This window comes from Equus asinus, chromosome 19 (genome assembly GCF_041296235.1).
Source record: "Equus asinus isolate D_3611 breed Donkey chromosome 19, EquAss-T2T_v2, whole genome shotgun sequence".
NCBI classification, from domain to species: Eukaryota; Metazoa; Chordata; class Mammalia; order Perissodactyla; family Equidae; genus Equus; species Equus asinus.
In genome coordinates this window covers 5,473,308-5,497,378 of record NC_091808.1, presented here as the reverse complement: position 1 = coordinate 5,497,378, position 24,071 = coordinate 5,473,308, and the positions used below count along the sequence as shown (strand labels likewise).

The following is a 24,071-nucleotide window of genomic DNA, read 5'->3' as shown; positions in this document are numbered from 1 at the left end:
GGGTCTGGGTGGGGTCAGGTGGTGGGAGGTGTCAGGGTACTGGCGGGGTGGGGACCACGAGGTCTGAGAGCAGAGCCTGGAGGTGGGGTCGGGGGTGGCCAGGTCCTGGAGCGGTGACAGAGGCCGGGTCTGGGTCTGGGAGGGATCAGGGCGCGGGGGATGTCGGGGTCCCAGGAGGAGGCCAAGGCGGGGTCCAGGGGTCGGGGATGGGGCGGGGGCCGCGGGTCGGGGAAGAGGGGAGGAGTCTGGAGGCGGGGGCCGGCGCGGAGGTGGCCCGCTCCCCGGTCGGTGGCCGAGGCCGGGGCTATGCCTTACCCGAGCGAGGCGGCCGTGCGGCAGAGATGCAGAGGCGCCAGGCCCTCGGCGCTGAGCAGGTCGGGGTCGGCGCGGTGCTGCAGCAGCAGCTGGGCGCAGGCCGTGTGGCCTCCCAGGCAGGCCTCGTGCAGGGCGCCGCGGCCGCCGGGGCTGGCGTCTGGGTCGGCGCCGCGGGCGAGCAGGTGGCTCACGCAGGCCGTGTGGCCGCGGGCTGCCGCGATGCACAGGGGCGTGGTGAGCTCCCGCTTGTACTCCAGGGTCCAGAGGCCTGAGGGGGGTTTGGGGGAGAGGTTAGATGAGTGGGTGGCACCGGTGGAGGGCAGTGTCCATTAAGGCTGAAATAGAATGAAATCGTCTCGTAGAAGTAGGTACCAGGTGGGGATGTACCGAGATATACAAAGTGGGATCCAGCTAGAAGCACGGATGAGAGAGAGAGAGGGCGAGGCCCAGGGACACGGAGGTGAAAAAAACTCAGAGAGGGGCAGAGAGATCAAGGGAAAACAGCAATGCAGGAAGATGGGAGAAGGAGAGTCACATGCACACAGATGGAGCAGAGAGACATCGAGAAAGAGACAGAGATGGAGACAGAGAGAGAGAAAAGAAATTTAAAAAGGAAATTGACAAGGCCAAAACTGAGCCAGAAAGATTTCAGGGTGGCGTATGCAGAAGCCAGAGGGTTTTTCCAAATATGGGATGACTGGGGGCCTAGGGTAAGATTTGAAGATTTAAAAAGCTGACCAGGCAGCGTGGACCATGGGAAAATCAGTGTGAAATTTACATTTTCCAGGCTCTGAATTAGGGGCAGCCAGAGGGCAGAAAGTGAGCTGTGGATTTTTCTGGAATCCAGCTCTCTCTTGTCAAACCCTGAACTCACCCCTTTATCGTTAAGAGGAGAAGAAAACAGACAAAACAAACTGAAGCGCAGCCCCAAGGTTGCTCAAGAAAAGCACTCAAAGTTTAGTCCTCTTGGAAGTGGCTGAGTTTCAGAAGCGTGCTTTGATGTGCTGGTCCACATTCAGCACAATTCTGGTTTGTGTCTTTGCGCTTTTTAGGGTTTTGTGTGTGTGTGCGCGTGTGTGTATAGGGTTGCTTTTTCTTGAGGGATGAATGGAGCGGGTGCTATCCATTTTACTTCTCTGAAAACTTTGGGCTTTCAAAAGGCCCGTGGAAGGTTGTTAGCGGCCAGGAGCGCTCGTGGAAATGGGGGAAGCAGTCCCTGGTGAATACACTTCAAGGGACAGGATTTCATATGGCAGGAATGACTTCTGATAATGATGGAAGAATCGATCCCATGGCTGTAATGAGCTGCAGAGGGGACCCTTTTCACAGGCCACCTCCTTCCGGGGACCCATGCTGAGCAGTTTTGAAAGACCACTCGTAATTGCCTACCTGCACATGGTGCAGAGTTCCAGCCTGCTCCACATCCCCAAGGCCCAGCATGGAGGTGGCTGCACACCCCGTGGGGAATGAGGGGGCCTGTCATCCCGGTGATGGATGGTAGTGGCCAGAAGCCCTGGGGACGTGGGCCTGCATGCATTCGGGCTGCCCTTCCCAGTGAAGCCTGGGTCTGATTCGGAGGGGGAGGATGGATACAGTCCTCGATGATAGCAATAACCTACATTCCTGCAGGGGCCAGCTCCTGTTTCTCGATTCTTCTTATTTTCCTGAGACTTACTGGGGGGCAGGAAGGAGGTGCTCTAGTCTCCGGGACATGCTAAATCCCCAGTCCAACTCCCGTGACCCTCAGCAGCTCTGTTCACCCACCCTGGATTCCCAAGTCTTCCCATGGACTGATGGAAACGGGTCACGGTGGGCATTAGCTCAGCCATAGCTTAGGGCCAGCACCGTTGTCCAGGTCCAGGAAGATGGCAATGAGCTCCCATAAGTCCATCAGGAGAACCCGGGTTCTGAGGCAGCTCTCCGCATCGGAAAGCCTGAAACAAATTCTTATAGTTCCCAGCCCCTGGTCCAGGTTCTGCCACCAGGAGGAACCTGGATATAGGCTTCTCCCCACATGGTGCATCCCTCTACCCATCAGCTCCTCGATGCCAGCGCTCTCCTTGGCCTGCGAGCTGGGTGAGGCCAGGATTCCATCATGGATGTGGTAGTGAGGGGCTGGCCACTGTGAGCCTGCTGGGTGTAGCCCCCTCCCCAAGGCTTCCTTTAGGGGAAGCTGGAATTGGTCACCAGGAAGTTCTCACACGAGAGAGAGCAGAGCACGTGGGGCTGCTGCTCCCAAACGAGGTCTGGTCCTTTCTGCTCTTGGGCAGGGGTTGAGCCGAAAGAGCAGAATCCAGCAGCCCTGAGCACTGCCCACCCTCTCTTCCTAGCCCGCACCAAGGCCGGGGGCCAGTACTAGCTCTTGGGGTTGCCCTTTCCTTGGTAACAGCTCATGTCCTTTCATTGTCATCTTCCTGTCATATAGGTGCACCACAGGAAAACAGCACACTTAGGGGTGGAAAGATTAAGGAAGAAGAAAGGAAGGCTGGGAAATATGTGATTAAAAAAAAACCCACGTTAATCGAGCATTTAAACAGTTGGCAATCTTGGTTGAATCATCACACAGCCCTTGGAGGAAGATGTGCGCCCCTGGGGGGACAGGTGAAGGAGAGGAGGTCCAGGAAGGCTCTGGGATGCCCTCCACTGGGAGGTGGTGCGGCCCGGACCCAAACTGCATTTTCTTTCCTCGAAGCCCCTGCTCATCACTGCTGCTCCGCCTTTGACCGCGATGTGGGTTTGCTCCCTCTCCCAGGGTGAGGTATAAACAGAACGGTGTCAGTTCTTTGGAAATGGACCTTCCACATTCTTTGCCTGCCAGGGCTCACGAGTCAGGGACACAGGACACTGGCTGTTGGCTCACTGACCACGGAATCTCGAATCCTCTTGGTCTGGAAGGGCTGCTGTGGATTCCAACACATGAACACTCTTGGTAAACGTGTTGCATCTGGACACACTGGGGGAAGGGTGCCCAATGCAGAATGCCAGCCAGAAAGCCCTGGCTGCAGCCTGGTGGTCAGCAAGTCGATTCATCCCAGGTGGGGGCAAGGGGGCATTTCCACTTGAGGGGTCTGCTTGCCTGCCCATCACACAGCGACCGTGTTCAGGTGGCAAGAACACACTCAGACATCTATGACTTAAGGACCTCTGGTTTCTTCCCCCCATCTCCCCCATCCTCATGCTTCCCCAGTTTCCAGGAGGAGCAGCTCCTGAGAGCCGTCCCTCTGTTGATGCTGGCTGGGCCCCAGCCACCTTGCTGTAGCTGTGGTGTTCTCGGATTCATAGAAGGACCTTGCATGGAGCTGCACGCCAAGAGCCTGCTCCAGGCACACTCGAAGAAGAGAAGTTCCTCCTCCATCTCCCACCTCCCTGCCTGCCAGATGCAGGCACTGGCAGATCAGCACCCAAACCAATGCTCTTATAAAGACAAGAGGCACATCCAGCATCAGTTTGGCTTTTCCAATTCGATCCCTCACGTCCATCACCTACAACCCCAAAACTCATGCAAATCAAATTTCATTTATAGACGCTGTTTGCTCGCATATGTTAAATGCAGTGTCTACGGGAGCAGTCTACACACGGGAGCTATACGTTCACAGGAGTGTTAGTAGCTCCTGAAAAATAAATAATTGAGCTTTAAAGGAGTGAGGGTACCTGATGGGCCAAACGTGGCTGTAGATTTCACCTGCCACTCCATCTCATCCTTCTTGATCTCAAACACCACGTTGGCATCCTGGAAAAACTGGTCCATGAGGGGCTTGAGGCGGTCCAGGTTTCCTGTGACCAAGGCAGCGTGGTACTCCAGCACTGGGGACCCGGCACTAGCTTGAGGCTCTTTGTCCATCTTCTGAAAGATCTGAAGCTTTCCCCTCACTGGCTCTGGCCGTCTCTCCATTGCAATGCCGCTGACTTCAGAAAAGTTCTTCAGGAAGGGGAAAGATGGTCTTATGGAGTGAGGGCTATTTCTATTGTCATTACTCAATTGTCATCCAGTTGGAGCTCAGCGGTGGTGTATTTATAACTCCTGTGGGCTCTGATGTGATAATGGTTACTTGATATGACCAGTGTCGCGTGACCACCGAGACACTGAAGTGCCAGCCACCCCCGTGATTACACAGATTCGAACTCCAGAGACAGACACATCTGTACATCTCCAAAACAGCTCTCCACAGGATGAGGGCAGACACCCTCGAGTAGGCGGGGCTTCTCTTTCCTGCTCCGTAGGGGGTCTTCTTGCTTTTGGCCCATCACTTTCTCTGCTGCGGTGACCGCTGGTGGTGGATGTGCACTCTGAGGGCTGTGTCAGCTCTGAGGATGCACGAGGGAGACCCCGCTGGATGCTGCAAATGACCAGGCTGTGCAGGAGAGTCCCTGGATGGGAGGCTCCTTGGGGCAGACCGAGGATTCCCAAAGATATCATCCGGGGTCCCTGGTGGCCTGTGAGCTTCTTCCAGTGGTGGAGAACTGATCCCAAAATGCACATCTTTTGCTGAAGGTGAGAAATGCCACTTCATTTATTTATTTTTTAATGAATGGTAACAGCTCTTCATTAGTAACCTACTAGTTACTTGGTACACTTTAGTTCAGGGTTTTATTATATTGTGTAAAATTAAGGAGGCCATTTTTTCTTATAACATAGATAATACACAATTCTCATATCTTTTTCCCAATTCTTGCTTTTCCCCTACTAGGAAGCTGGAACGGGCCAATGTAGTTGGGTTACAGGATCCCTTGCCATGTCCATGTGAATTACAATTAAAAAAAGTGACTAGGAGCTGGCCCGGTGGCGCAGCAGGTAAGTGCGCACATTCTGCTTTGGTGGCCTGGGGTTCGCCTGTTCGGATCCTGGGTGCGGACATGGCACTGCTTGGCAAGCCACGCTGTAGTAGGCATCCCACATAGAAAGTAGAGGAAGATGGGCATGGATGTTAGCTCAGGGCCAGTCTTCCTCAGCAAAAAGAGGAGGATTGGCGGCAGATGTTAGCTCAGGGCTAATCTTCCTCAAAAAAAAAAAAAAGAGACTAGAGGCTAGTGGGAGGAAGCGGGGTCCGGAGGGCGCTGCCTGGACAGGCAAGGGGAAGCAGCGGAGCTCACGCCTGGGAGAGTCAGCACAGAGATTCCCAAGCGACATGCGAATAATAGTAGCCACCGTCCATGCAGTGCCAGCCTTAGCCCTGGGGACCCAGGGGATCCCGTCACTACGTGATGCAATCAAACAGCATGAAGACAAGAGGCAAAAAGTCTTGAAGTCAAAGAACAGGTTCATGAGGCAGCACCCCCTTATTCACAGCTGAACCTCTTAAGCAATCTATTTTCCCATGTCCCTCTGTCAATCTCCTCGGCACCCCAAAGCCGCCCTGTGACTCGCCCCTCCTCTCTAAGCCCCCCTGAAGCCTGAGAAGGCTGTCTTGTTGGCCCTTTAGTTTGAAGGGTAACCTTGGCCCCTGGGGGGTCCCACTCACTGAGATTTTCCACAACAAAGGGGGGCCCAGTAGAGTATGCTTCATCTTCTTTAGAAGGGGTACAGAGGAAGCAACCCAAGTGCCCATCAACACGTGAATGGATAAAGAAGATGTGGTAATATATACAATGGAATACAACTCAGCCATAAAAAAAGACAAAGTCGTGCCATTTGAGACAACGTGGATGGACCTTGAGGGCGTTATGGTAAGTGAAGTAAGTCAGACGGAGAAAGACAAATGCCATATGATCTCACTTATATGTGGAAGATAAACAAACACACACATAGATATGGGGAACAGATTGGTGGTGACCTAAGGGAAAGGGGGCGAGGGGAGGGTGAAAGGGGTAAAGGGCCACATGTGTATGGTGAGAGATAGAAGTTAGACTTTTGGTGGTGAACACAATGCAGTCTATACAGAGTCAAAATATAGTGATGCACACCAGAAATTTACGCCATGTTATAAATCAGTGTAACCTCAATTAAGAAACCAAGCCAAGCCAAAATAAAAAACAGAAGAGGTAAACAGTGGAGGGGAAATTGACTGCACTTATAATTTAACAAAGATGTGTTTTCCCCTTGATTATAGACCTGATTTGCAGGCATAAATGTATGTGCACGGACTGACCCAAGGCCTCGAGGTTTCCCCCAAATGGGAAAACCCACATCTGCTCTACAGACTGGGCTGCAGCGGGCGCTCGGATGGGAAGGGCGTGGCCATCTGTCTGGCCATCTGTGATGCCTTCATGCAGGAGATAAACAGCATCGACCGTGCCTCAAAAGCTAAAGGACTCGCATTGGTGAGAGTGTAGGTCTGGTGGGTGGCTCAATCACTACCTGAGCTGGCTGTCACAGGGCCATGGGTTTGTCTTCACCATTGTCTGACGCCTGGGCTGAGGCTGAGGGCAGAGGATACAGAAGGGCCTGGAGGCTCAAGGGGCTTGGGGCTCAGGGCAAGCTGCGGGAGGAGGCTGCTGCCACCGGAGCATCCCTTGCAAATGATTCTCTTCTGGGTCGGGGGTGGGGGGGCCTTGCAGGTGGGCACCCTGGTGCCATTTGCAGAAGAGGAAACTGGGACTCAGAGATTCAGATAACCTTCTCAATCCTGAGGTGGTCAACACCCAAACCCCTCACTGTGAGTACAAGTGTTTCCTACCTCGTCTCTCATTGTTGTCTTTGAGCATGACACACTTTAGCACAGGAATCTGCAGTCCCCTGATCGTGCCTCAGTGTCGCAGGCCTCCAGGTGTCTGCGTATGCTGTCCCCTCTGCCTGGCATTCTTATTTTCCCCTGGTCACCTGGCCCCTCTCAGTCATCAACACTCAGCTTCATTTCCCTTCACTTCCATGGCTGGTCCTCATGTCTGTACTCACACCCTCTCCATGGTGCCTGTCACATGGCTGGTTACTTGTCTGTGCCCCTACTTGACAATGAGCTTCTTGACCATGAGCTTCTGCTTCTTCATCTCCATGGGGTTCTTAGTACCTAGAACAATGTTTCACGTACAACAGGTCCTCAGTGCAAACGGTTGAAAGGATGAATGGATGGGTGTCTTTGAAATTTGCTCAACCACATTTAAATTCCTCAGTGGCTCTTCCTCTTTTTCTTAGCCTCTGCTGCCTTATTCCCTTAGCGAAGACCATTATGGTAACCTGGAGTTTTGGCTGCCCAAGAGCAGGGACCCAAATGCTCAGAGTGGGGTTCCACCTCAGATCTGTGTGCTTCCCTGTACAGCCCACCTTCGCCGACGTGTAAAGATGCCTTACCAAGTTTCATAAGAGCACCTTGTCTATTGTATGCTCCAGGAGGACCCTTTAAACCTCGGTTCACAGGTTTTAAAGTTGATCTCCTTTGTCTGCATCGGCAGCAGCAAAGACAACATCAGTGTCATCGATGGAACAGCAGAGATATTTTCAAGGGCTCACTGTGTGCCTAAAACAGTCCTGGGTGCTGTGGAAAATGCAGGGGTAAGGAATATACAGACCACACTTGCAAGAATGTGCAGCCTTCATCAGACCTAAGAGGCGTGAGCGTACAGAAAATGACGAGCAGTGACGCTATGGGGACCATTTCCCTCATCAGATGGACACGAGAATCAAGTCAGCTGCTCCTCCCCTTCATTTGCATATTCCGCAGTTGCTCTGCTCATTTCAGTAGCAATGTTAATTCTTTGGATATCTCATTTCTCTAGGCACAGCCATTTGCCATGTTATTTTTCTGACTGTTTCTAATTAGATACATTTCTGAAGGACTTATTCCTCACAACTATGATATGATCCAACATGAGCTTGAGCTTCACTTTATACTGCAGAATTCTTCAGTACCTGATATATTTTGTTGTGAGTTATCTTTTTAAAAAATTATTTTATTGAAGTCATATTGGCTTATGGCATTGTGTAGATTCCAGGTGTACATCATTATATTTCAGTTTCTGTATAGACTGCATTGTGCTCACCACTAATAGTCTAGTTTTTATCCGTCACCATACATATGTGTCCCTTTACCCCTTTCACCTACCCTGCCAACCCCCTTCCCCTCTGGTAACTACTAATCTGTTCTCTTTATCCATGTGTTTGTTTATCTTCCGCATATGAGTGAAATCATATGGCGTTTGTTTTTTCTTTGCCTGGCTTATTTCACTTAACATCATACCCTTAAGGTCCATCTATGTTGTCACAAATGGCACAATTTTGTATTTTTTTATGGCTGAGTAGTATTCCATTGTATATATACACCACATCTTTATCCACTCATCCATCAATGGGCACTTGGGTTGCTTCCACGTCTTGGCTATTGTGAATAATGCTGTGATGAACATAGGGGTGAATACATCTCTTTGTATTGTTGATTTCATGTTCTCTGGATAAATAGTGTCATGGGTTATTTTTAAAAGGGGTGGGGCCCTGGAAGTGAGTCCAGGAATAGGAGCCATTCCACCCTGCGTCCTGTGCTAAATTTAGCTTTCCCAGCGTTATATTTGTCAACAGTGCACTGAATATCCAAGCTTGATTTCAGTGGGTAGGCAGCAGTAGTCCAGAAGCAGACTTGGTCCTTTGTGAGAGGGTTAAAAATAGCTCATGGTCGACAGCATTGGTTTCACAAGTAGGACACGTAGATTACTACAGGAGCACGGCAGAGGTGTCTTTCTTTCTTTTTTTTTTTTTTTAAGAACAAGAATAGTTGTATGTGTGACTATTACATTAAAAAACAAAACAAAACACAACCAGAAACTCTACAAACACCTGTAAGCTGGTCGAATCATTCAATAAGCATTTATTGAATGTTATGTTCTAAGGTATGTTGGTAGGTTTTGGAGATTCAGAGATGAAAAAAATACAATAATCCTACCCTCAAGGATCACACAGGAAAAAACAGTGACCAGAGGACCCCGAGACACTGGAGTTCTTCAGTCTTCCTTCCCACCAGCTGAATGATGTCCTTTCGTTATGAGTCAATAATATTGTTTCCTGACCCCACCCTCTTGGTTGGGCTCCTTCTCGCCTGCTCCACAATTCTGCCCATCCCTCCCTTGCTTGGGTTAAGCCATTTTCACCTCATTTTTATCATCCTCATCCTTCTCAGCTTAGTCAAAGCCAACACATAACCTTCGAGATACCACTCAGATCTTATCTTCCTGCCTACTTCAGACCGTATGAAAACCCAACTTGTTCCAAGAGTGAATTTGTGTATGAAGGTGCTGAGCAAGTGTCAAAATCTTTGAGGAATTTTGATAAAATGGAAGAAGGACCAGAAGACTAGAGCTTTAGTTTTCAAATAGGAAAAGAATTTGATTCCTCAAAGCCTGAATTGACATCAGTCCTGGGCAAGATCCCTAAATGGATTTTAAAAAGTAATGGTCTGGAAATATTTGAAAAAGGGAGTGGGGGCATTTGGAGCTCTGTAAATCACTAGGAACAGTCAGGATGGGTAACCCATTTTCCTTCGTGAGATGGTTATTTCATTAATACGTAGAGGGGCTGTAGGTGTGGTGTGTATATTACAACCTGCAATGGAGGGTTTCAAGAAAATCTTCTAGAGAAGATGGAAAAAACGTGGGTCTTTCTTTAGGAAAATCTTGCTAAAAAATTCAAACTGGAGAAATGATACACACGGTGCCTGTAGAGCAGTGGTTCAAACCTTGGCTGTAAAATGGAATGACCCGGGTAGCTTTAAAAAAACACTGATGCCTGGATCCCAACCTGAGAGATGCTGGTGTAATGGGATGGGGGGTGCTGTCTGAGCATCAAGACTGTTGGAAACCTCCTAGGTACTTCTAACATGCAGCCAAGGTTGACAACTACTGCTGCAAACTCTGTTTTCAGCCTGATCCTGTACAATATGCTTATTGATGATTTGAGTAAACGTATGGACAGGTGGGTATCAAATTGGTGGATGACACAGAGCATGACACAATCAGGATTCCAGAAGATCTCAACAAGCCAGAGCGATGGGCTGACACAATTAATGCCCCAAGCCAACATGGAAACCCCAGGCACAGAGGGTCCTGTTGTCCTCATGACTCAAGGGGCTGAAAGTACCACGCGCTTCTGGGGGTCTCCCCACTTCTGGCACTAGAAATTTCTCTCTTTTGCTTTTAAGCTCAGAGGTTAGTGGTGCTATGGATGTGTGGATGTTTATACACAAATTTAGGTGGCGTAAAGGCAGCAAGTTATTTGACATTATTTTCAAACCTTCAGAGCAGATCTGTGAAGAGTAACTTGTTAGGTGTCAGCTTAAGTTCCCCTACTCCTTGGGACCCTTGGCTTTGTAGAACCTGGAGTCCCCCATGGAATCCCAGATGCACCTGTGCTTTGCCTCCTGCTGCTTCCCTGACCTCTGAGTTTGCTCAGACTGTATGTTCTGCCCTGCCCTCACACTGGGGCACAAAATGAGCGCCAACTTTTCTTGGTTGGTTGGTGTGCTTTCAAGCTAGCCCACGAATAACATCACTTTGCGAGTTTGACAGCTATGCTGAAGATGCGAAGGGGTCCAGCACAGTTGGCATGGTCTTATTCCACCTCTCTCCTCCATCTTCCCTTCCTTTCTCTCTGGTGCAACCATTAAAATCCTCCCTCTTTCCCTTTCCGTGTGGTTCCATGCATTCTCAGGCCCTGCCAGTTTCCACTTCTGCTCCAGGGAGCTGGTCCAGGAAATTCTTCTGAACAAAGCAACACCCTTCTTGAAAGAGAGGGATTCTGAGTAACATGATTTTGTCCAAATTAGTACGTTTCATATTTTTAGTTCTTCAGAAGAACTGTCAAATGGGAACTATTTGATGGAGGAACTTCATTTGCAGAGGTGGACCATTTCAGAATACTAAACAAATTTAATTGCAGTGGTCTTTTATTACATACTGTAGAGTGAACTTAGGAAAAGAAAGACAAAAATTCAAGTAGGAGAAGATACCCAGCTTTTACCTGGATGACTGAGCAAACAGACTAACTCTCTCTAACGACTAGCCAGGTAGTCAACGGGATTTGAACATAATTTTGCAAAGAATAATTTTGAGACAAATTATAAGCATAACCTTTTGTCCACAGGAGACACAAAAACTGGTTATCCATACCGAGTGTTGTAGCGTGGGTAGCTAAGAAGAGGGAGTTCTTCCCTTTGGATCAAAGGAGATGGAAAAGTAAAATCTACCTGGAAATTGTAATGAGATATACAAATGGTAGTCTTTGAGTGAATGGTTGTTATTTTCAAGTGATATTGCGGTGTTCGCATCCTGCCATTGAATTGACGAATGCTTTTCCTTTCCTCAGAAATGTCTAAGGATGAGCTCTACTGGTCCTCAATCCAGCTGAGCCCAAATGTGAGTTGGGTGGGTTTTATGCCAGGGTCAGCCTATTTCTCTCTGTCAGCGACTTTCCGTACGTTTAGGCCACGACGTACAGTTTCCCAGGCTGCAAGACGCCCCACCATGTCCTTGTGTTCTTGGGGAAAGGCAAATGTGCTGATTCTTTCCTAGACTATTGGACAAATGCCTGGCTTCCTTCTGGGGCCAAGTGTCCATGTAAACGGACAAGCTAGGGCAGGAAGTCATTCCCCTTGTGGAGATGGAGAGATTCTGAGCACTTTCTCAAATACGTCAATGTATGTTGTTACCCTGGTCAATTTCGAGCTTCCTATATGAATTGTGTGTATAAATGGCTGTGTACTAAATTAATCGGACCCTGGGATACTAACATGGCTACCATCTGAGCTCGAGAGGACCAGGTCTCACAGTGGATTTAATTTCAGATCATTTTTTTGGTCCTCATTCTCCCTATTTAATTTCTAAAGGCCACTCCTCCTTCGTTCCTGCTCCCTACAGTTTTTTTAAATTAAAAAATTTGTTTTTAAAAGAATAAGCTGGGCAGGTGTGTAAGACTCTGCCTTTAAGAGCTCCAGGACACGTCCACCCTCCACCAGAGTGAGTCACACAGGCATTCATACCAAAAATGTCAAAGTATCTGCACCTTCTCTCTGAATACCAATGTCAGCACAGCACACCTCATTTAACAAAACATTAAAACATTTCACTTCCTCAGATCAAGTCTATCTATTAATAATGACTTAAATTGTCTGTACTGATTTCACATTCTTAAGAAATCTCATTCCCATCATGTGGAAGAACACAATGTAGGGGAAGAAAACACCTCGCCAACTTATTTTCCTGACATTGCTACCCAGCCTCGTGCAGATCGTGCAAAACAACAAAGTGACTTCTCGTGATGGATGCGATCTTACGCAAAGGTCAAGTGTTGCTTTCATCGATAGCTCAGGAGGGCTTTTTTGGAAGCTCAGAAACAAAGGTGCCCTTGAGTGCTGCCTAGCCACCGTGGTTGAGTATGGAACAGAGCAGCCGGATCCTCAGCATGCACAGCCGCGAGTAAATAGCCCTGGAAGGACATTTATAGACTCCGGGGACGGTGCTGGAGAGCATATCATTGAAGCTTTCTCTGATAAAGGTGATGAAGCTTCTTTACGACTGTCATGGGGATTTAATTACATGATAAAATTGCAGCTTCTGCCTCTTGAGACAAATTGCATGTTAAGACTGATTGTTTTTTATGAATCTCACACAGGGAGCAAAATACTTCTCTCTTGAAGTTGGTGAGGTCTGATTGTTATGCCTTGTCATCCTTTATATCCCTTCCAGAAGTGAGACGTTTCCTGAGTCTGCAGTGGAGGAGAGAGGGCTCCTGGTGGCCTCTCCTGGTTGTTTTGCAGCTCTGCATAGAGCAAAGTGAGGCTGGTTTTGTCTGATGGACTTAAAGTTCATTTTACTTATTTTACTGTTGGCAAAAATTGAGAACTTTGATCTTCCAACAGAAAGGCAGGAAAAAGACATCATAAGAAATAGAAATGACTATCGAACATATATATAACATCCAATTTTACAAATTGAAAATGCAAATTAAAATAATGAGGTTTTTTTTTTGCCTATCAAATTGTGAAAGGGTTTTTAAAAATCAAGTTTTGGAAGAATTTAGTGAAACTGATGTTCTCATAGTTTGCAGGCAGAAGGATAAATGTCTATACAATTTGGAAATATTCTCTATTGTGTTGACACTTACAGCTCATTTTTCTGGTACTAGCAGCCTATGCAGCCAGAGTTGAAATATTTGCCTTTAGGAGTGTGACATTTAGTGGGAAAGACAGAAATATATTTGCTAAATGGAGGTCCAGGTAATATGATGAGAAAGCATCAAGTAAGATATTAGAGTGACAGGAAGTAGCGATAAGACAGGCTCTCTCCACAGGTGGCATCTGAGCAAAGCAAAGAGGGAGCTGAAGGGTATGGATGGCTCGTGTCCCCTTGAGGGTGTCTGTTTCGTCCTCTCTCCCTATGGCTGGGAGGAGCGGCATCCTATTTTTCTGGGCTAAGCAACAGGCAGGTGTCACTAGTCTCAGGGCTTTGTTGCACGGGGCCAAGGGTGCAGGCTGTAAGGCGGGTGTTCAGGAACCCAGGCAGCAATCAGGCAGGCGGGGGGGGGGGTCTGGCGAGGAAACAAGAGGTGACAGCAGGTTTGAGGGACCAGAGCCCAGGTGAGCAGCAGAGCCTGGGCCCTTTGGTGGACACAGAGATGTGCTGCCCAGACCCCACACTTAGGGAGGACTTGTCACCCCAGCTGTCAGCTCCCTCAGGGTCTGCCTGGGCTTCAGAGAGGAGCCTCCCCCAAGAATACCCTTCCTGAGCAGCAGATACAGTGACCGACCCAGGTGGGGGTAGAATGGTCCTGCCATTTTGACCAGGTGTGGGAAAACTGTGGCACATGCGTCAGCTCCAAGCCTCCCCTGGGGCCTTGCCAAGGCACTGTGGGCGTGTGTCACAGATCAGCTTCCTCTCTGCCAATCTGGCTTTTCCCCCTGTCCTTCACAGGTGTTGATCCCCAGCAAATAGCCTGCAAGGCAAACGCCACTCAGCATCAAGATGTGAGCCCTGAGGCTCCTAGGGCACCTGGAAGGGCAGGTGGGCATGCTGTCAGAGCAGGTGAAGACAGGGGAGCAGAGAGATGGCCTACCCAAAGGCCAAGAAAGGTGAAAGGGACTCACGGTGTCATTGAGGCATGGTTTGGACCAGAGATTCTCAATCATCTGAGGGGAAGGACCAGGGAGTTTTCTTTTGGTCCCAATTTGTCACAGACTGATTCTCTTTTGAAATACAATTAAAATTAATTACAAGAAAAAAATAAAATGGAAAAAGACATATAATTACAAGTCCAGCGATGTGTGTTAACTGTCAAATTGCATCCATGTTTCTAAATGCTTACTGTAGATTTCCACGGCCAACACTTTGTGGAGCAACACCTCCTGCTGCACTCTGAGTGGCACCATTAATGAGCAGAGTCACTGGGGTATAGGATGGGTGAAAGGATGCTGGGAGAGATGGTGGGGTGGGTTAGCTCATAGCACATCATTTAGGTCCTTGGACATCTGCTATAAAATTGGAACTGTATGTTGTTGGTCAAGGGTCACCAAAGTTTATCTGTAAAGTGCCAGATAGTAAATATTTTAGGTTTTGTAGGTAATAAGGTCTTTGTGGCAACTACTCAGTCTGCCACTGTAGCACAAAAACAGCCATGGACAATATGTAAATGAATGAGCATGGCTGTGTACCAATAAAACTTTATTTATAAAAACAGGCAGCCGGTCCTCGGGCCATGGTTTGCTGACCTTCTCTGCAGGCAGTAGAAAACCATTGCAAGCTTGTGGGAAGGAGAATTACATGCACCTCCAACATGAAACTGTTATTGTGTCCTTCTTCCTGTGTACCGTTCCCACACCTTTCTCACTTGAATGAAACCTGTTCTTTATTCTCAGGGCAAACTTGACTCAACAACCATCAACAGAGCATCCAGGTACCCAGGCACGTATTTGACTCCTTTCTTTCCTGTCTATCCTGCTTCAGGTTTGCTAAACTTCTTGAATCTGTAAATTTGTGTCTTTCATCATATTTGGGAAATGCTCCATAATTATTTCTTTAAATACTTTTTATGCTCCATTCTCTTTCTCTTCTATTTCTTCAGGTCCAGTTGAATAGGTTAGGCCTTCTATATTGTCCCACAGTCTCTGTTCATTTTATTTTCAATCGTTTTACTTTCTGTACTTCAGACTGGATCTATTCTATTGATCTGTTTTCAATTCACGTGAAGGAAGATTCTGTCATGTTCAACCTGCTGTTAAGCCCATTGTTGGCTAGAACAAGGCCAGTGCTAGCTTCAAGGGAGGAGGGGAAATGTATTTTTTTCCAGCTGGGCACCTTGGGGACTTTATTGGTAAAGAAGGAAGGGAGAGTGGGTGTGTAGTAGTTAGCCATGTTCCCTGGCACCAGTCTTTCCACTTCTATCCTTCCTACATATGTAAGAGTTTTTTGTTTTTTCCAAATTAAATGATCTCATTCCATTGCTGCCTGGCTCCTCGGTGCCTTTCCAAAGAAGTGTAAACACCTATGTCTAGAATTTATGGCCTCATGCAATACAGTCCCAACTTATTTGCCTGGGTTTTCCTCTGTCCTCTAGTTTACATACCCCAATTTCCAGGGGGGTCCTGCTTCCCCGTACGAGGTGGCATGCCTGTGTGCTCACGTTTGCTCATTCTGCTCCCTTTACTTGGATTCCCTTTCTTTCAATCATAGCCTGTCAAGAACATGTTCATTTTTCAAAGGCCCAGGTTTTTAGTGTCTTCCATATGCTACGTGTTCTGTTAATATTTGTTGTATACCTGCTGTGTGCCAGCATATGGTGACTAGGACAAACCCAGTCCCTGTTCAACATCCACTTGTTGAATTTGGTATTAGAAAATGATGGAAATTGGGATTGAGAAGTGGAACCAGGCTGTAGACAGGGTGTTTGCCATTTCTAATTAGTTCCTTCAGCATGTTTATTTCCTAAGCTTGCACACCATTGCAGGAGCCATCGTTATCTGGAAAGGTAGAAAGCCTCTTCACTATTATCCTCTGTTCTTTTTGTTCTTTCACAATTCTCCAGTGTGCTTGGGAGTGAGGCTAATGGAAGTATGTCATCAGCATACATTATTTCTTTATTAGCCTGTTTCTCAATTTTGATTCTGAAAATATCCTGATTTAGTCTAATTACAATTTCACTGTGTTCCACAGGCAATGACGGTTCATACTGGGGGGAGCTGAGACGTGACCCGGTTGAATTTTTCTTCCTGCCCATATGCTTTGAAGCTGGACCATTAGCTCTAAGGCATGCATCTCATCTCATCAAAGTGATTCAACCTGCTTCTGGGGAATAAAGAGCCTAGGGTGTGTGTCCGGTAGGAAGCAAAGGAATATTTTCATTTTAGGTCGTGGGAGACATTTTTCTGTATCTAAAGGAAGGGCTGCTGCCGGAGCCGTTTTATCCCTAAATAATTTAACTAGATTCAAAGATAATCTGATGTTATTGTAGGAAAGTGTATTTCTAATAAATTCCACTTGATCTGGGTGAATCAATTCAGGCAGCGCGTAATTGAGTCTGTTAGCAAGGACTTTAGCAAGAATTTTGCAATCAGCGTTAATTAAGAAGATGGGACAATAATTTGTGCATAATTCCGGATCTTTTCCTGGCTTGTGAATCAAAGTAATAAGAGCAATGCTGCGGCTGGTGGTGGGATAGTGTCATTAGGTGCTGATTTATAAGTACTTAGAAAGGTTTAATTTCATTTTGCTTCGAGCAGGGTCCCCCTGCCCCCACATTCTCATCAGGGTGTGCAGTTGAGACGGCACAGAGCTTTCCTCTCTATCCTTCTCTGTCATCTCTGACCTCCTGCCTCCCATTTCTGTTTTTATTCTGCAGCCGAGCACCCCACTCATTCGTCCGTATTTTTTCTTAATACTTTTGCTGAATTATTTGAAGTCGAGGACTCCATGCTATTGATGTTGTGTGTGCGTGTGTGTATGTGTGTGTGCATGCATGTGTGCATGCGTGTGTGTGTGTAATGTCAAGTCAAAGCATTGCACACAGCTTCAACGAGGAAATTTTTTGTAGATCTTCCTGCAACATGTCTCTGGGTGGGCAAGCATCAAGAGCCCTTGACCACAAGTCAGGAAACATATCTAGTTTACACGCTGCTCCTGACTGGCTATTGACCAGGAAGGGAACAAACATGAGCCTCTGTGTCTAGGTGTAAAATACAGGTGTAGGATGAACTCCAGGCATCACGGAATGCCAGGAAGAGCAATGGATTTATACCTCCTACTAGCTGTGAGACCTCAGGCATGTCACTTAACCACTCTGAGCCTCATTTTCCTCAGCTGCAAAAGTGGGAAAGACAACAGCCCTTGGAAAGTGCATGCCCAGTAGAAGTCCTCACTGCATAGGATTCTTCTCACTTTGCCTCCACTTAAGGCTGGTTCCAGTTCTAACATGCTTTGGACTGGGGACCTATTCTCCCTAACCATCAGAACAAGGCTGGCTCTGGACCAACCTGTTGCTTATTTCCTGCATTGGAGCTCATAAACCAGTCTCCCAGCAGCCTGCCAGGCAATACCTTCCCTGACCAGTTAGCCTGGAGCTGGCCATCCCTTGGACGGCAGGGCCGGTCCACACAGCCCTCTCTTATGATGCACCACACCTGTGACAGCAATGGGGTTTTGTTATCCCCTCCACAAACACAAGTCTTTGCTCTTTGAGCCCTAGTCAGTCCAGTTTGTAAAGACACTGAGAGATGACCTGATCAATCCCATTTTTATAATGGCGGAAATTAAGATTCAGAGACAGACTGACACATTCAAGACCACACAAGTAGTGATGGCGCCAAGTCAAGAACCCAGGTCACCTCGCTGTTAGTCTCCTGCCCTTCCATCATGCCACACGTCTCAGAGCCACCAGCAAAGTGCACGCTCTTGTCATTGTGTTTGAGTACCAGTCCTCTAAGGCAGGAGCTGTGCACGTTTAAGTGACATTCAACTGTTCAGTTTGCCCCTCCATGCGCAGGGAAGGGGTACTTGTGGCCCTAACATCATGGCGTACTCAGCGTCCAGCCTGAAGGGGCACTGGTTGGATGAGACGTCGATTTTCGCAAATGGACCCCATTTCGAAGTGCGCACACGTGTCCATCACATGTTCACCCGTGCTCCTTCCCCACCCATACATGCTGTTGGGTGAGATCTCTTAATAAAAACCCAATTAGTATTTCTTTAACTTGCCTCCAGACGCTTAAATACCATTACCCCAAACACAACATAATGTCTCTAGTTTTCTATTTCAATCAAGAATTCAAGTAGCGTCTTGACTTGTATATAATACATCAGCAGCAAAATCATGGAATGCTGACATCCTTAATAATAGCAATTAGTAATCAGTTGTTTCCTAAGTAGTTTGATTACGCCAGTTACCAAATTGTACAGTTGCTGCATTTGGGGACAAGAAGGGTCTTGCCACCCCTCCCCCAGTCATCCTGTCTCCTTTCCTGCATTCTTGGAGGTTAGTGAGCTGATAGGCATTGAAAAGAGGCAAGGACAAATAATGCAGTTGTCGCTAATATAAAACACAGTAAAGACTTGCCCCTAGCAGAAAGTAGAATGAAATATTTCTTTGCAGAAAGACAAACCCCAGTGGTGTCCATGGAAAGGTAGTCTATGCTCACTCAGCTGAGTGTTAGCAAAAGACCTTGGCTTCCCCATGCCAGGCACGGCACCCACAGATAGAGGTCCTTCTCAGGGCTAGGACCCTGTGCCAGGCTCTAGACACCAACAAGTGTTAGGCAAGGTCCTTGCCCCTGGGGAGGTTGTATTTGAGTTTGAAATAATCAGTGGGTACATAAAATTAGCCCAGCAAGGCTATGTGACTTAGTAACTAATGGAGACTGAGAGCGTTATGCTCTCATGGAGGGAGGAGGGGAGGCTGCAGGGCAGGGTGGGCAGAGGCAGCCTTCCAGCGGAGGCGACCCCTGCGCAGGGTCTGGAAGGACGCGGTGGCCTAGGGGAACAGAGGAAGCGCTCACATGCCCCGGGATTTGGGTGTAGCCCTTGCGGGGAGGTTTCTGTTGGAATGGCGGCTCCGTCCTGTTCTGCTCACCACACGTGCGTGCACACACGTACACACACACAGACCATGCCCCAGGGCCAGAGTTCCTCACGGTGGGGCAGTCCAGAGCTGGGGAGAGATCATGGCGTGTCTGACTGGCTGAGGGCTGAGTGCCTGTTAGTGGCTGCTCTTTCTTCCCAGCAGCCCGCAGGGCATCTCAAGTCCATCCTTGCAGGAGAGCAGGTGGCTTCCCAAGGGCACGGGTGAGTTGCTTCTTTAGGGGAATCCTGACTGATGACCATTCTCCTGTCTCACGCCTGCCACTGGCCATGCAGGGAGGGTACATTCTGCACTTTGCCCCATAATATAATGGGGCTAAAATTTTAAGTTCCTCTGACCCCTGCCCTCATCAAGGGGCATATGTCCACCTGAGGGGACTTCTCCAGAAAAAGCCGTTCCCACCACTATCTTGGCTGGTCCCGCTTGTTCTCTATGCTTTTATGGTGATGCATCGAAATAAATTATTATTATTTTTTCTGTTCTATTTGGTTGGAGTAATCAGTTCACAGACCAAGGAGCATGGGGAACCAAGGAGAGATGCAAGGTCCTTGTGTGTTCATGTTGACAAGCAGACAGAATTCTTACTTTCTTTGTCTTATTTTTGCAAATTGACTTCTTTTGACCAATATCTGGAATTCTGTCAATGCGAGCTGTCTTTGGGATGGAAAACTTTTCCTCTCTTCTCCCCAAAATGCCTTTGCCAGCATGACACTTGGCTCTCTCCCCTCCTGGCGTGGGGGGCCCTCTCAGCTCTGGCCCCTCGCCTGATCCAGCCCTGTTTTCTCCCGCATCACCGCTCCTCCATCTTCACTTCCTCCTCTCAAGGAGGTAAGTTCTTTACAGTGTCCGTTCCCAAGATGGGCTGCATTTCAAGGTATTGCCATAAGTTCTGACCACTCTTCAAACATTCTAAAGACCCCCACGTATATATTTGAATCCAAATGGCTCTTGTTCCTATCAGGAATGTTCCCCAAGGACTCACGCTAACCTTGAGAAAGAGCTCATTGGCTCCCGCACTCCGCATAAAGGAACCCACGATCCATCTCAGGCTGCAACAGTGAGTCTTCGGGATCATGTCCTTAGAGATGTGAGGAGACGGAGAGACCTCAACAGAGATCCGAGCCGAGGTTTCCCAAAGAACGTCTGCAAACCCCCAATTCCCCTGGCGGCGAAACCACACTTAGCCTTTCATATTGCTGTGTGCCGGTCTCTGAGAGGGTGATTCACCAGGGAACATTTCCCAAGCTCATTCTGCCATTGACCTCTGTTGGGAAGCGCTAATTGAAGCTCATGCCCCAGCTAATAAGTAAGGGCACTGGCCCAGAGAGGGAAAGTGACTTCCCTGAGGTCACAGAGCTTGTGGGTGGCAGAGCCCAAGCTTCCCTCTGGAGTATCACGTACCAAAGTCTGATCTTCTCCAGGCACCTGACAACCTGCCTGTGGTGACATCAGCTGGGCTGTGAGCTCCCGGGATGCAGTCATGTGTGTTATTCCTATTTATATTCTCTACTCTCCATCCTGCCAGGCACACAGCAGAGGCTCCATCCACCTCACAGCCCAGATCCCTCTGTTTTCTGTCTCGCTCAGTGGCGCTCTCCTGCACTCATCACCAAGATCTTCCTGTGGAGCTGTCCACGCCTTTCTCATCTTTGTCGTGTATCTTTGTGGCTACCCCACTCTCTCCGTTTAGACTCTTGTCCTCTCTCATCTGGGTGACAGCCTTCAGTTGCCTCCTAACTGGACTCTCCTACACTTTCCTGTCTCCTTCATATCCTACCTTCACACGTTAGCTAGAGCGGCAGACCCAAAATGCGAGTCTGACCAGGCTGCTCCCTCTGGCCTCGGGTTCAAGGCCAGCCTGCTTTCCTGTAGGAAAATCATTGGTAATGAGGTGTACCCCAGGGTCACATGCTTATTCCTTCCGCGTACACTCATCCTGCAATGAAGACAACCTGGGAAAAACTCAAGTCCTTCAAATACGCCATCAGCACCGAATTGTTCTTGCCCTGAACGGTGGCTGTTCAGTAAGGAGAAGTATGTATGGATACGATTTCGAACGAATGGGTTCATCGTGGGATGGAATGTAACACAAATTTCATTGGTTTCGAGCATTCAGTAAAGTGGTGGGGACAGTAAAGTTTGTGCAGGGCCATTAGTAATGTGAAAAGAAATGATATTTTAAATCGGGGATTTTAAATACACAAATCCCCACCAGCAGGGACCGGTTTGTAAAGGGGGATGTGAAGAGAGGGTGCTTGTTCCAGTGGGAATCCCGGCAGAAAGCAGATGGTGCAACTGCAGGGCGTAACAAGGTAGGCAGGGTTCAGGAAAGCCAAGGAGAGGTGGCCACAGCCACCGTGGGAGCCCCATCCCTGTGTCTGCAGGGCAAGTCGGGAGCTGCTGGCCGGGAGCTGAACCAGGAGCACAATGATGAAACCAAATTGCAGCAGCGACCTGGCAGGGAGGGGTCCCTGGAGCAAATACCCTGCCCTCCCCACTCCTTCTAGCACCTTCCATGAGCTGCACCCAACAGGAGTCAGAGGGCATAGGGTGGGTTGATGCAGTTCATAAGGTCAGCCTCCCGGGCGGCACAGGGCGGGGTGCAGGGTGGGTCTGGAAGGCAAATGTAAAACGTACAGCTTAGCACTTCTGGCCAAATGGCAGCTTATGGGTGCCAAGTCCCCACCCCACACACGGCCCAGTGCAGTCTCCTGGAGAGCGGGGGTCCCAGGCGCTGTCTCAGAGCTGAGGTCAGAACAAGGGCATGTTGCTCTTTAGGCTCCTGCCTCCTGGGCCCTCACCCCAGAAATGAGGAAAACCAAGGAAAAGAAGAGGAAGCAGGAGATGGTTTCTCCCTGAAGCCTGAAGCAGTTTGCTTAACGCCCCAGTGAGAGGCAGCCAGTGAGTGCACCCAAACCAGGGAGAGAAGCATGCTCACCCTCGTGGAAGTTCCCATCTCTCATCTTCTTTGTTGCATGAAAGCGCCACTCGCTAGCATGACTGTCCCATGCGTGTTCCCCCTTGGTGCACTTCCTCAGTGTGAGCATGCCTTCGTGCATATGCGTGTGCGTGTGCATGTGTGTACGGGTGTGCATGCACACGTGTGTGTGGAGAGGGAGTCTAGTGGGTGGAGAGAAGCCCTGAACATCAAGACTGACATTGCGGAGGGCACATCTGACCAGCTAGAGAACAGCACCGTGTGGTGAAGTCTCAGGTCCGGAAAGATATTTTCAGCAAATATGGCAAAGGGATTATATAGATGTTATGTAAAGAAGTCCTACAAAACGACAAAAAAGATAGAAAGAAGTGGGGAAGACACTGTCCGAGACCCGAATGGACAAATCACACATGAAGAGGTCCACAAAGAAAAACAAAACCCTATGGACAAGACTGAGCATGAAGAAAGGATGGGCAAGCAGGCGGTGGAGAATGAGCAGGGCGCACTTATTAAACTGGCGATTTAAACACGACTGTTCCTCACCAGCTATGTCCGGGGTGTCGTGCGGCACGTGCACTCAGAGGGTGCAGTCAGAGGGAACAGAAATCCTTTCGAAAAACACTTTGGAAGAATTTCTCTCCTTATTCTGGTAGTACTGCTCCTAGGAATTTATCCTAAGGATATAACCCTGAATTAGAAAAAAAGAAGCCATATGCATGCTAATACAGAGGCTAATTACTGCATTATCGATAGCGGTAAAAATGCAAACAAAGATTCCCCACTCTTCAGCATTTGGTTTAAGTATTTTGTGATTAATCTCCTCCACAGGTGATTGAAATTAAGGAGACACTGTAGCAAGGCGGAAAATACTTTAGATATATTGACTAAACAGAGCAGAGCACAAAATCATATCTATGAGGTGGTTATAAGGGGGAAATTTGCACATGCAAATAGACTAGCTTGGAAAAAAGTGGAGAAATGAACACAGGCAGGGCCTTAGGATGGTGGGGCCGTGGATTAATTTCTTTCTTTTAAAATTCTTTTCTATTGTGCTGTAATTGTTGCCTTTTTAACACACCTGGATATATACAATATATATGAAACGGATATCTGAGTACATATCATCTGCCTTTTTCAACCTTTTGCCCTTCCCCTCCGGGAATGACCCACCCCTTACACACGCACACGATGGGTAATTTGGTTTCAAAGGCAGCAGATTCATTCCGGTTACCTAGGAGCACCCCGGGGGGCAGCTGAGCCGATGGGTCTTTCATCCAGTCATCGTTGGCCATTTCGATGATGGCGTCCACCTGCTCCACTTCAGTGCAGAGCAAGTCGCTCACTCTCTCCTCGTCGCTGGCATCCAGGGCGGACTTTAATCTCTTCACTAAATCTGAGTCGAGTGGGTAGTCGGGAAGGCAGTCAGCGCTGGCCATCGTCATGTCGTTTGTGTGTTGACCCAACTTCTTCTCTTCCTCTCAAGTGAGTCCAAAGTTAGCAGCTGTGCAGCGAGTGGTGTGGGCGTTGCTATAAATAGAAGGAACTGGCTCGGGTTACAGCTGGTGGGGAGGGTCATTGGCTGGCGGCCCATTTCCTCCCAGGGAGATAGGAATTAATGTCCCTGAAGGCCTCAGTTAAGGATTATCCTAGAGATGGGGGCAGTAGACACGTTTGTGAGTAGCTGAAGGAGAGGGGACAATGTTTTAAAAGCAAACTCTCATAAGTACGGTTAAATAATATCATCTTTTTATCAAAAGCAAGACTCTAACCTGAAACTTTAGGAAGCTTTTCTGAAGACTGGGCTTGGAACCCCTGTTCTGTTGAAAGGCACAGTTTGCGACG

The 24,071-nt window shown here is 48.3% G+C and overlaps 1 protein-coding gene and 1 long non-coding RNA gene across 3 annotated transcripts in view; one reads left to right on the top strand and one right to left on the bottom strand.

The window, feature by feature from the left end:
- Positions 1 to 23,796, bottom strand: part of ASB18 (ankyrin repeat and SOCS box containing 18) — a 59,957-nt gene extending 36,161 nt beyond the window's left edge. The window contains exons 1-3 of one of the 2 annotated variants that reach the window (XM_044751494.2): positions 23,461 to 23,796; positions 3,967 to 4,089; positions 316 to 583 (exon numbers count right to left, since the gene is read on the bottom strand). In XM_044751494.2, the coding sequence (XP_044607429.2) occupies positions 316 to 583; positions 3,967 to 4,089; positions 23,461 to 23,671 (602 nt within the window). In that variant the 5' untranslated portion in view covers positions 23,672 to 23,796. The remainder of the gene's footprint in view (positions 1 to 315; positions 584 to 3,966; positions 4,090 to 23,460) is intronic. The other variant, XM_070489335.1, reaches the window with a different exon arrangement.
- Positions 4,084 to 8,621, top strand: LOC123278508 (uncharacterized). Its single transcript, XR_006515916.2, has 6 exons — positions 4,084 to 4,807; positions 5,004 to 5,107; positions 5,829 to 5,979; positions 6,363 to 6,573; positions 6,811 to 6,908; positions 7,385 to 8,621. It is a non-coding gene; the product is annotated as an uncharacterized lncRNA (long non-coding RNA).
- Positions 23,797 to 24,071: the final 275 nt, after the last annotated feature.